Source organism: Rissa tridactyla, chromosome 14 (assembly GCF_028500815.1).
Source record: "Rissa tridactyla isolate bRisTri1 chromosome 14, bRisTri1.patW.cur.20221130, whole genome shotgun sequence".
Classification (NCBI taxonomy): domain Eukaryota; kingdom Metazoa; phylum Chordata; class Aves; order Charadriiformes; family Laridae; genus Rissa; species Rissa tridactyla.
In genome coordinates, this window is record NC_071479.1 from 7099446 (window position 1) to 7111109 (window position 11664).

Consider the following 11664-nt stretch of genomic DNA (forward strand, 5'->3'; position numbering starts at 1 on the left):
CTCGGCATTAGTGATTTCAGTGTGGGGTGTGCTTTCCAGGTGTAATGGGTAAGGTAAGAACTCACAGATCTTGCACAGGGCACAGAAAGAAGCAAGCCTTTATCCTCACAGACGGTACAGAATCAAGTACTGAAAGAACCGTTTACATGGAAGAGTAAAAGCATAGGATCTGCTGAGTGCAGCATCATTTCTGGCATAGGAAGGATGCCTTTCCCAGTACCATGGATTCCTCCAGTTCCCTCAGCACTGGGTTTTACAGGATTCTATTGCAGGAAAATTTGTCATTTAAAAACTACTATCCAGTGTTTCAGTCAGGAAAACACTTCAGGTGACATAGATGAGTAGCGGAAGACAGCCTGAAGCAAAAGCTGCTCAGACCTACTGTATCTGATATGGCTGTAACATTTACTAGCCAAGAGCTGCTTGCTTTTACAGTAACCTGCTCCGAGAATGGCTCTCACCTAAAAGAAGCCTATTTGCTGCACTCTTCAGTTAAGAGCTTCTCCTTTCCAGCAGCGTCCGAGATCCCTTCCTTTTACCTGTCCCCATCCTTCTAAATACCATGTTCAAATACACACCTGGCTGGATCCCCTCTGCTCACTGCGCCTTGATATCCTGAACGGGACAGTCTCTGTGCCTGCATGTCAGTCCATTAGGCGTGAGCAGTCCACTCAATCCTTAAAAAATAAATGCCATTCCTTCAGAAATTTTTTACCATGCAAATACTTCAGGAAGGCAGCTGCAGCTGGCATCAGACTGCAGCTTCAGCTTTTTTAATGACTTCTTCCATACGCTGGTACCAAGGCTGAATCTTGGTGTGAACCATCATGTCGTCAAAGGCTTCCAGCCCTTCCATGACTCGGAGGACCCCATACACTGCCTGTGACAGAGGAGAAAGATAAGAACAACGCTCAAAGTCAGTAGCAGAGAATGGCTCAGGGTACCAAAAAATGTCACAATAGACTACCCGTTAAGGCTCTTCCCTGTCCTGCCATCTACTCCACCGCTCTGACTAGCGATGAAGACTGAATGACAGAAAGGTAAGTTAAAAATATGCATGTTTTCCCATGACAAAACAGGAAGGAAAGATCAGGATCTACATGCAGTTATGGATCAAAAGTTAATCCCATCTTTGCATCAAGCCCTGGTGTGAAACGCTTCACTTGCACTCCACGGAGAACTGCTGGTGCAGGGGATGAATCCTGCTCCGCTCCACACTGCTGCCAGCAAAGGAAACCCCAGCAGCACTGAATGCAATAAAACCTGTGCAGGTGTGAGGCTTTACTCATGAGCCAGAGCAGTGTCCTGGCTTGTAACCTGCTTTTATCATGCTTCCACACAATCAGTAACATCCACCTGCAGATGGGAACTGCAGGTTCCATCTCAGGAAACATTTCTCTGGAGAAAAACAAATACCATCCTGTGTAACAAATATTTCTAAGTCCTCCTAATGTGGGAATTGTATTACTGCAGAAAGGACATGGCCAATGTATCTCATGTAACTCACATTCTCTCTCTGTATTGGTATTAACCATTCCATATGGATAAGCAACTGATAATTTGTAATACACCTAACGGTAAATCCAGGAATTAACCCCTTACCAAATCAGCAAGGTTCGGCTGGTTTCCACCCATGAAGAGTCGATGTTTGCCAATAGCTTTTACCCACTCATTAACTGCTTCATACAAGTCTTCTCGGACATTATCTTGAAGGTGATGTCTGGATAAAGAAAAAACCACAAACCTAGTCTAAAGACACTGGTTTGCTTCTTTCTTTACCTTTTTATTGTCTGTCATCTTATAGGCTGGTCTTTGCCTGGAAATTAGGAACATATCTGCGAGTGAAGGGAGCGGTTAGTGATTAAATAGTAGATGAGCAGAGAGGATTATTACCTCCCATTAAAGAAGTACAGCTGTTACCCACATTGGATTAAACGGTTTGGTTTAAAACACTGAGGTTCTGCCCTTCGACATTTGGGGTTCACAGCTGAAGAGGTTAAGGAGCTATTCCTCTTGTGTACTTCGTGCTAGGTGGTACCAACCTTTTCTTCAGCCTCTTGCTAACGAAGAACATGGCAACAGCCCCCATGTACTTGGCAAAGAAACCTTCCACAGTGCCAAACTTCCCCTCACGGACAATGTAATCAAAAGATGCCAAGGCTTCTCTGGGGGTCCGGTAAACATTGGGGGAGATGAGGTGAACAAGCCAATCGTCTGCCCATTTTCTCCACTTCATTTCTTCCCTGCAAGCATTCAAAAGAGACCCTTCGTTGAACGAGGTACAGATTGCAGGGCTACAGAAGGCAGACAGAATCACAGTGGCATTAGCCAGAGGTTCTGCCAAGGACGAATGTGTCAAAAACTCCTGCCCAGCCTTGTGCTCTGGTGACCCCTCTGAAATGCACTCAGGATCATTAACTTTGGCAAGGCTCCTCCAATCTCAAACTAAAATTAAGACTATGATATAGCACTAGCTTCTCCTCCCAATATGAGAGCTAAAGCAGAAAGGGAAACTAGCACTCCGTAACATTACTCTGTGACACAAAGGAAATGCCAAGAAAGAAACTGGAGGCAACTGAAGGCTGGCATGACCATGACAGTGGGAACTAAGCCATCTAACAGCATTGTTTCAGATTATGTAAGGAACACAGCAAAACCACTCTAACTACTGAGGTTTTAAACAACAAGGAGGGTGTGACAGGATTTGTCAGCACCAGTGGGATTTTATATCTGCACCATTCCTGAGTACACCTGGAGGAAGCTGTGACGCCACTTGGAGAGCCCGGAAATTTAAGAGCACTTACACTCTCACTTCTTTGACAGGATAGACTCGCTTTGTCTCCTTCTCATCCAGCATGAGCCAGTACTTATTCCCATACTCAAATACCTCCTTGCCTTGCTCAGTCACAGTTTTCATAGGAGGATAAAAGGACACGATCTCTTCTAAGCTATTCCTCCTATGGACAGAAACACAGTTAGCGCTGACCTGGCTGCTACAAAAATGAGCAAGAGCAAAGGACAGATCAAAAGATACACACTTTAAAATATATTATTCTAAAAATAAATGCACACGGTTTCAAATTCTATTTGAAATAAGTTTTGAAAAGAGACTGGAACAGCTACTTGCAAATAACTATTATTAGTGCACATACCTTTCTCTGTGTCAGAATAGAAAATTTTGCAGGCATAAAACTTCCTACCATTCTCAAATGCTTTGTAGCATGGACCTAAAGGACAGGCCACAGGCACAGCAATTTCATTTCATTCTAGATATTGTAACTGGCTAAATGTAAGCTTTGTTCCAGGACTAATGCTAGTCCTTGTTTAAGTCGGTTTTATGCAAAGAGATTCTCACAGACGAAAAAAAGAGTTGCTCTGAAAGGTAAAAGCTCTGCTTCACTGCACACGCATGACAACACACATCGGCACCATCCACACCATCACAGCCAGGGTCAGGTCTGCTGGGCTAAAAGCCCAGAGCTTCAGAGACCAAGGTGAGCAACTTATGACCGACTCTAAGAGAGCCTTCTCAATCTCTAGTTCGCTAGGGCCACTCACATTCAACTCTTCTCCCATCACCCCATTTTCTTACTTGGAAATGAGATAGGTTTTTATTGCACTGATGATCACTGACGAGTCATTCAATTGCTGAAAAACAGAATTAAAACAAAACTTTTAAAAGAGGTTGGCAAAATTGAAAAGGGAATTCTTCAAAACCTTTTTCCCTGCATGTGGAGGCTTCAAGTTAGTACTGCAGTCCCTTTTCCCCCCATGCACTTCCATGAGTCCCTGCACATCTAAAGACAGCCCTACATTCAGATCTCTTTTCAGAGTATCACTTCAAATTTGCCTTTCATTCTGACAGCAGAGGACCTGAGGGTAAGGTACACATGCAATACTTGTGGGTTTTGAATTTAGGCCCTTGGCAGCAAAGGAGGAAAAGCAATACTAACTTTAAAAAAAAAAAAAAAGCCAAGTTGAATCTTCAGTATTCTTTTCCCACAAGATATAAGCAGCTCCTGTTACCGCTGGTACAAATGACATGTCCTGCATAAGGGCTGATAGAAGCTAGATTATCACTGCATTACAGAGTCACTACACAAACAACATCCCTTGTAAGAACGGCCAACAAAAAAACTCTAACAAGGCCAAGGCATAGGAAACTGTGAAGGAAGAAATAAATCTCAGGCCCTTGAGAAAATAAAAGATGATCTAAAGGTTATACTGTATGTGATAAGCCACAGAGACATGACACAAACAAAGCCTCCAAACCACAGCTTGCGGGAAAGTCAAGCTTTCAAACAGTAAGACTTACCAGAGGGCTTCCAGCATTGGCTAACAGGATAGGCACCTTTCTGTAGGAAGAGAATTTGATCTCTTTCCTCATTATTGGGTTCACTTCCACAATTTCATAGGGCAGTCCATGATAATCAAGAAAAGCTCGGACTTTGCTGCAGAAAGGACACGTTTTATACTGGTAGAGAGTGAGCTGGAGCCTCCCTGAAGGCAGCTGGGGAAGGAAGAGATCAGAAGCTTCCATTTTCTACTAAAAATATAAATGTTACCCTCTTCCACCCTTATTTTTGTCATGAAGTCATGGTCATTGACCTTCAGTTTCAACATCTGATCAAAAGATCTTGGCGAACATTCTTTCTTCAAATGGCATCACAAATATTCACCTTTCATTGGGACCAAATACTTGTTTTTCTAAACAGCTATTTAATCTGCTGGAATCTCCCACTCATAACCAGAAAAAAAGAAGTTAAATCCAGACAGCTTACCCCTCTATACACAACTCTGAAATTAAAGAAAAGCATAACCATATTTTAATTATCTTTAAATCAAAACCAAAATAGCCTTTTAAATCCATGTTCCCCCCACAATAACCTCTATGGAAGTCACAGGGTGGGGAAAGTAGAGAGAGAGTTTGCTGTTGATTTCAGGCACGTGTCTGCCCAAATTCAGATTCCTGGCATTAATCAACCTGTGCACAACTGAGACAAGGCAGGGAGAACCCGTGCGGCACAGGCAGCAAGGCATGGGGTGAGGGAAGTTTCCCAACACTGCTTTACTCCAGCGATCTGACAGACCGTGCCAATCATTACTCATACACTGTAAAACAAATACTTCGCATATAAATCTGTGCTTCTCATTAGCAATGTATCGGGTTACACAATCCTCCGTGGGTGCTAGGGAAAACCATAAGAAATGCTGCCTCACACCCCCAGCAAGCTCTCACTTTCTCACAGGCATTCCCTACAGCTCCTCAAGGAGACCGCTGCTGCCGGGGTCGCTTTTATACAATTTTAAGCTGCTTCCTTACTAAAACCGGACCAAAAGCGACTGCTTGGCCCGCAGAGCCAGAAGACCCTGCTCCGCACCCTCCGTGGAGCTCTGTCTCTGGGGACCGTCCGCCGCGGCCGTGCCCGGGCCTCGCTACGGCTCAGGCGCTCGGGCCGGGCAGGGCAGGCGCCCGGGGAAGCCCGGGGGGGACGGCGGCGGCCGAGAGGGAAGGAGAGCGCAGCCCACGGCGGGGGGAGCCGCCTGAGGCGGCGAGCGGGGCCCGGCGGCGCGTTACCTCAGCGGCCGAGTGCTCCCGCAGGCGCTGCCGCGCCGCCAGGTAGAGGCCGGCGCCGCCGCCCAGCGCGAAGGCAGCGCCCAGCAGCAGTCGGCCCCCGCCGCCGCCCCTCGCCACAGAAGCAGCGGCGGCGGCAGCACCGCCGTAGGCTCGGCGCGGGGCCCGCAGCCGCCAGGGCGGCAGCAGCGCGGCGACACGCCAGGCCCTGCCGGCGGCGGCCATCTTCCCGGCGCGGCGCGGCGCGGGCGAGCGCCGGAGGGCGGTGGCTAAAGGGCCCGCCCCGCCCCCCTGCGCGGCCCCCGCCCCCGAAATGGCGGCGGCGGTTTTTCCCTGAGGTAAAGAAGCACTCCAGGGGTGTTGAACTCCACATGAGGCTGTCTCGGCGCAGCCCTCTGGCTGCAAGGAGCCACAGCTTAGGTAATTGTAAACTCCGGGCTCCCTGAAGAGACGCCAAAGCATAAAGTGGAAATAAAATAATCTGTTATATGAGGGTGCGTCCTGCCCAGTGAGGGTTGCTGCTTCGGACCGGCACGTACCCACAGTACTAGCGCAGAGCTTCGAACTGAAAGTCGTCATCTTTTTCATTAAAGTGTGGTTACATCCATTAATTACACTAATGTTCAATTCCCTGTCTTGAGGCGCATGGGCCCAACTCGGCAGTGTGCAGCGGGGTCACCTCACAGAGAGAAGAGCTGGCCGCGATGTTAAATGAGGACGTAACCTTTTCTTTCTTCTTTGCCCCAAATACCCACTTAATAACAGTGCTCAAATCGGGTTTAACTCAGGAGCACTGATTGAATTAATACTCTAATTGCAAGTTAATTTTATCCCGGTGACATCTCTAGGGGATGAAAAAAACACACAGCCATTAGATCTCAGGGCGCGTGAGGTACGACCGATACTGGGCCAAAGACAAAGAAGGGCAGAGCAAACAGTGCCCATTCCTGCAGGGACGAGGAGGCCTGAAGGTGACCTGAGGCTGGTTCAAGCCGCTCAGGGGATGGAGTGGGGCCGGTGACGTGGCTGTGTTTTGGCGTTGAGCAGCAAAGCTCTGGCTGCTGCAGCCTCAGCACCCACTGAAGCCTGGGGGCTCCTCCCGGGCAGAGGCGCAGCCTGTCCACAGAGACCATCGGCTGCCTGGGGAAAGAAGAAGGGCGGGGTGCTAATGGCAGCCCCTCAGGACAACTTCACTTTGTGCCCAAACACACTTGTGCGGGTGTGTGCTGTGGCTGGTCCAGCCCAGGGGACAGGGACACCTTGGGAGGGCTAAGGACACCGCGGGGCAAGGAGACAAAAACCCGAAGAAATGGGGAGCACGGAGCTGCGCCCTGCCACCCCGCTGCCGCCGCTCCCTCCCGCCCGCTAACCACAGGCTTTACCCCAGCGCCGACCGGCCGGCTTTGCGTGACGCGGGCGGCGCCGCGCTTTCCCATTGGCCGACGGCCCTTGCGGGGCGCACGGCGGCGGCGCGCGGCCAGTTGCGGGTCGGCGGGATGTCGGGGCCGAACGGGGAGCCGCACGTGCCGGTGGGCGCCGAGGAGGAGGAGGAGGAGGACGGGGACAGCTTCGGGGAGGAAGGTGCGTGGGGACGGCCCGGGGCAAGGCCGCCTGCCCGACCGCCGGCCGCCCGGCGGGCCTGGGTGGCCCGGCCTGGTCCCGTGGGCCTGTTTGGCGAGGCCCAGATGTTCCCAGATGTTTTTGCCGCTTCTGCTGGGAGCGGTGCTCGGTGCCCCCACGGTGAGGGGCTGCGGGGGGTGAGTGGGTTTTGAAACTGGCTGGTCCGGCGATTCCAGCCCGGTGATGGGCACTGAGCTGGGGCACACTGCTGCTGCCGCCGTGGGGGGATTTGGGGTTTCAGCTTCCCTTGTGGGAAGGTAACGCCGTGGTTTTTTGGTGGCACATGGGGTGCGGCTGGCCAAGGAGAAAGAGGACGTTTGGAGCATGAAACTGCAGGACAGATCACGCGGACAGATCTGGGAGGAGCAGTCATGCATGGAAAAAGTGAATTTAATGCGATTAGCTTGGCAAATTCCACTTTCGGGCATTTCTGCAGCGCCGAGGTGTGACATTTCTCATACTGCCCTGTCCAGTTAGAAAAAGCCGATGGAGGAAATGAGACAACGGCAGAGCTGTAACACTTATGTACGGATCATTCTTAACATTGGAAATCCTTCAAAGAGTAAGCACTTTGCTACTCTTCTCTCAAAAATGGTGAAGAGCTGGTTTATGCTGTTTCCCAAAGACCATTCAGTTTCCAGATGTGACCAGCACTGGTGAATCTCATCCTTGTGGCTGTGATCTACCTGCAGTGACAGCAGGATCGTTTCTGCCCTGAAACACCCCAGAAGTGTTCACTGCTTTGCATCATTACAGCGATTTGTGTTTCAAACTTTTTGAAGAGCTAAGAGACACATTGGATGTGATGGAGAAAGTCACTAAATCTGATCGACATTGAGACTCTGCATTAAGTCATTCTGCTTGTAATTAGCCAGGGCTTTGCATGCAGCAGCTAGTCATAAAGGTCTGGAGTTGTTTCCTGGTCTCATGGAGCTGAAGCTGTTGATCACTTCCTTGATCTCAAATAGGAAACCTTATTTTTGGCAGCTATTCTTGTAAGAATTCAGAGGAGTAACCAATGTGATTGCCATATTCCTGGTCAACGTTTTCATTAGGGGATGTGGTTACATTTCCACAAACACCCAAGCTTGCAACGAACAGAAGACAATTAAATAAAATGTTTTAATATCTTATTTTAAAATTGTTAAAATTCTTTCACTTCCTAAAGCTGCACAACTTATATAGCCTTCGCTTGAGCTCCAGCCACTGAGAACAATTAGGCTCCTGCTGTGATTACAGACTTGCCCATTTGATGAATAATGTTATTTGTCAGAAGATGTTGCCATATCTGCTCGGGGTACGCTCATGGTTTAATTGGAACATGGAGCATCACACTTAGATCAAATATGAGGTTGGCGTAAAGAGCTCTAACTCGTGGACATTCAGGTATCACATGCCTCAAAACAAGGTTTGCAAAATACTGATACTGGATAAATACTTTTTGGAAAAAATGTGTTTATGGAACTGGTTTTTAAACGCAAGGACATCAACAGTGCTCTTGCTCATAATGCCACTTCTGCATATACCTGCAAGGCCAAACTTTTATAAACAAGCTTAAATGCTACGCATACAATTCTCCAAGGGATTAAAGGCTGCAACGCTGCTGTGAATGGCCCCAAAGTAGTATAAGAAAATTAGGATAATTTTTTTTTTTTTTTATAATGAAACTTCTCCTTAGCTACTGATAATGCAAATGACTGCAATATTTAAATATTCACCATTCATTTAAAGCTGCTGGTAATGCCGGCGCCTGGGCCCAGTGTGCTGGGGCATGGGGGCACCCTACCTACAGAAGTGTCAAGGGGGCAGCCAAGAGGGGCACAGTTGGGCTTGTGAGGCTGGGGAAATTCATCACAGTGCAACCCTCCTCCTCCTCGCTTCCTTCTATATTCTCCGCTAGCTCAGAGCAGCGTTCCAGCCAGGCACTGCCTGTGTCACGTTTGGCTCCAGCACTTCCCCAGCTGCTCAGAAGAGGTGGGCAGAGAGGAGCCAGCCCCAGCTGGTGAGGTGTGGGCTTGTGCCACCCACATGGGCATCTTTCCCTGTCCTACAGCCCACCATCCTCACAAACATCAGCCTGTGGGTCACAGCTCAACACCTGCCTCCCTGCCCTCGCTCAGTCCATGCAGCTTCAGAAAGGAACACAGGGCTCGCTCTGCCTGGGGTCTCCTGTAGCCCCGTGGTTTTTCAGCTGCTGCGAGGCTTCCAGTTCCTGAGTAACTTTGTCAGCAGAGGTTTATCTTGCCTGGTTTTTCAGTTTGGATTTTTTGTTATTCTTTAGGATTGTGTGAATACTATTTGGAACAGTCCAAAAGCAAGTGTTTCATCACAGTAGCACAGCAATCTTCATCTGACTAACAGCGCTAATACGCATCACTGAAATGCCATTGTACTGAGGCCAGCACTTCTGCACGTGAAACAAATGCTGTGAATAAGAAACCGTACCTAGGGAACCAACTGTCTGGATCATCCCAAATGAGTTCGGCTTTAATCTGAAGTACCCAAAGCCTTAATGGCGCATGAAAATCCTGCAGTTGAACTTGGTGCCCCACACTTTGGGCTCATCCCTGCTCCTGCCACAGCAATGGCTGGGCTGTTTTGACAGCCTGACCCCAGCCAGGCACTTGTGAAGCACATTCCAGTCTGGGAGCCTTACAGAAATAATTCACAGGATGTAGTAAATACTTCGTCACGCTGCGAAAATGCCTGCACCCTTGTCAGGAAAGATGATCCCTAAGGCAGCTAAAAAGGTGGCTAACTTGCCCTTGGGGTTTATTTGGTACTGTTGCAATGCAGATCACCGCACGCCAGCACTCCGCCTGCGGTAAGCTATTTATGTGTGAGATCAAAGGCTGTTGGATATGCCCATAATGCATTTGGAATGCCCAGGTAACTTGTCTTAGATCTTGTTACCAGTCCTCCAGCTTCCCATTGCTCTTGTTTGATCGGTGAAAACAACACATGCAGGATTCAGTTGCATTTTACTTCACCCACCCAGTGGCAGATAGGGCACGGCCAAAATGCCGTGGCCATGTTTTGCAAGAGCTCACACTGCCTTCAGTGACTGCAGTGACAATATACTTACGTTATTCAGTCTCTCATTTCCCTTCCTTTTAGAATATGCAGCAATAAACTCCATGCTGGACCAGATCAACTCCTGCTTGGATCACCTGGAGGAGAAGAATGATTATCTACATGCCTGCTTGAAAGAACTGCTGGAGTCCAACCGCCAGACCCGCCTGGAGTTCCAGCAGCAGAGCGAGCAGCAGAACATTGAAGCTGATATGCAGGGATCACAGCCTCCCACCTAGTGTGCTGGCCACAAACTCCCAGTTGGTATTGCTAAGGTGACATTTACCAGTCACCGATTTAACGTAAAACTTGAATAGAAGAGGTACCTCGTGCCTGTTACTTTTTCCTTCCTGTGGTTGTGTCCTGCCATTCATCTCCATGTTCTGATTTTCTTTAGCTGTGTCATAGGTGCAGAAGCCCACAGGTGGATGTAGGAGAGTTGGTTCTTTTTGCTCCCCACCATGAGCCTGGCACTGACACTTGGTTAAAGCCGGCTGTAGGAAGCCTGATGCGACGCAGGTAGTTTGCCAGCAGGCCCTCTTCACAAAGAAGAAAAATGATCTCTGTGCTGTTAAATCCAAGCAATGAGTGTTATGGCTCTAGCCTCTTCCCTCAAAAAACACAGTAGGCAGGGTCTGTCCTGACTCCAGGCTTGCCCCTGAGTGTAACCGCTGACAGACTTTGAGAGGGGGGCGCTAGGCCAGCTCCTGCCTTGAAAGTACAGCTTCCCCATTTTTCACATTAACTGTGATGTAAGAAATACTGGCAGATGGTCCCAGATCACTGGACACCTCTCTTCCCTTCCAAGCACAGGGTGATGTTTTTGAGTGTTACAATTGGAAGCTACCTAACTCCTTGAGCTGCCATTAAGGACTCAGGTGTTAGAGAGAGGCACGGCAGCCTGGTTAGCCCACAGTGCAGCATTAGCTCTGCACAGCAAAGAGAGAGGGGTCTGCCTGCTGTGGGCTGCAAGCAGAGTCCTCCCCTACGTTTTTACAAGAGAACACATGAGCATAGAATGAAACTTTGTGATCCTGTCAGGATGGCCTGGGGCCAGCACCATGATCTTCTACTTCTGTAAAGTTAAAGGAGGTTTTGTTGAAAGTTAAAGAGGTTATTTATAAGAAAACTGTTTTATTAAAATCAATTTGAAACAAAATTTGTTCCTGAGAGTCTCCACTATGAGAACTGACTGTATTAAGCTTTGTAGTATCAACAAAAGACCAAGATGCACATTCTTGCCTAGCTTAGGACACAGCATGTGTCCAGGAGGGTGCATCTTTGAAAGGAAACTGCTCTGAGGAGCAGAAGTGAGCACAAAGTCTCCCAAGAGATAAACTTTTCCTCTGCCTGAAAAGGAAATGAGAGGAACTACAAAGAATTCTTAGTGAAAAGTA

The 11664-nt window shown here is 48.5% G+C and overlaps 2 protein-coding genes across 2 annotated transcripts; one reads left to right on the top strand and one right to left on the bottom strand.

Annotated features, from left to right (window-relative positions):
- Positions 1-80: 80 nt before the first annotated feature.
- Positions 81-5814, bottom strand: PTGES2 (prostaglandin E synthase 2). The gene is made up of 7 exons (XM_054220636.1): positions 5579-5814; positions 4316-4510; positions 3593-3648; positions 2805-2957; positions 2043-2243; positions 1603-1720; positions 81-880 (listed from the first exon to the last, which is right to left on the bottom strand). The coding sequence occupies exons 1-7, from the start codon at positions 5798-5800 to the stop codon at positions 752-754; spliced, it is 1074 nt and encodes a 357-aa protein (XP_054076611.1). The 5' UTR covers positions 5801-5814; the 3' UTR covers positions 81-751.
- A 1204-nt stretch (positions 5815-7018) lies between these two features.
- BBLN (bublin coiled coil protein) lies at positions 7019-11426 on the top strand. The gene is made up of 2 exons (XM_054220829.1): positions 7019-7156; positions 10313-11426. Exons 1-2 carry the CDS (start codon positions 7072-7074, stop codon positions 10504-10506), a joined length of 279 nt encoding a protein of 92 aa, XP_054076804.1. The 5' UTR covers positions 7019-7071; the 3' UTR covers positions 10507-11426.
- The last annotated feature ends 238 nt before the right edge of the window (positions 11427-11664 follow it).

Coding starts and splice junctions, on each gene's coding strand:
- PTGES2 (XM_054220636.1), bottom strand. CDS start 5,800: ATGGCCGCCGCCGGCAGGGCCTGGCGTGTCGCCGCGCTGCTGCCGCCC. Junction 3,649..4,315: donor CCAATGCTGGAAGCCCTCTG/GTAAGTCTTACT, acceptor TCTGTTTTTCAG/CAATTGAATGACTCGTCAGT. Junction 881..1,602: donor AGCCGAACCTTGCTGATTTG/GTAAGGGGTTAA, acceptor CCTCTGTCACAG/GCAGTGTATGGGGTCCTCCG.
- BBLN (XM_054220829.1), top strand. CDS start 7,072: ATGTCGGGGCCGAACGGGGAGCCGCACGTGCCGGTGGGCGCCGAGGAG. Junction 7,157..10,312: donor GGACAGCTTCGGGGAGGAAG/GTGCGTGGGGAC, acceptor CCTTCCTTTTAG/AATATGCAGCAATAAACTCC.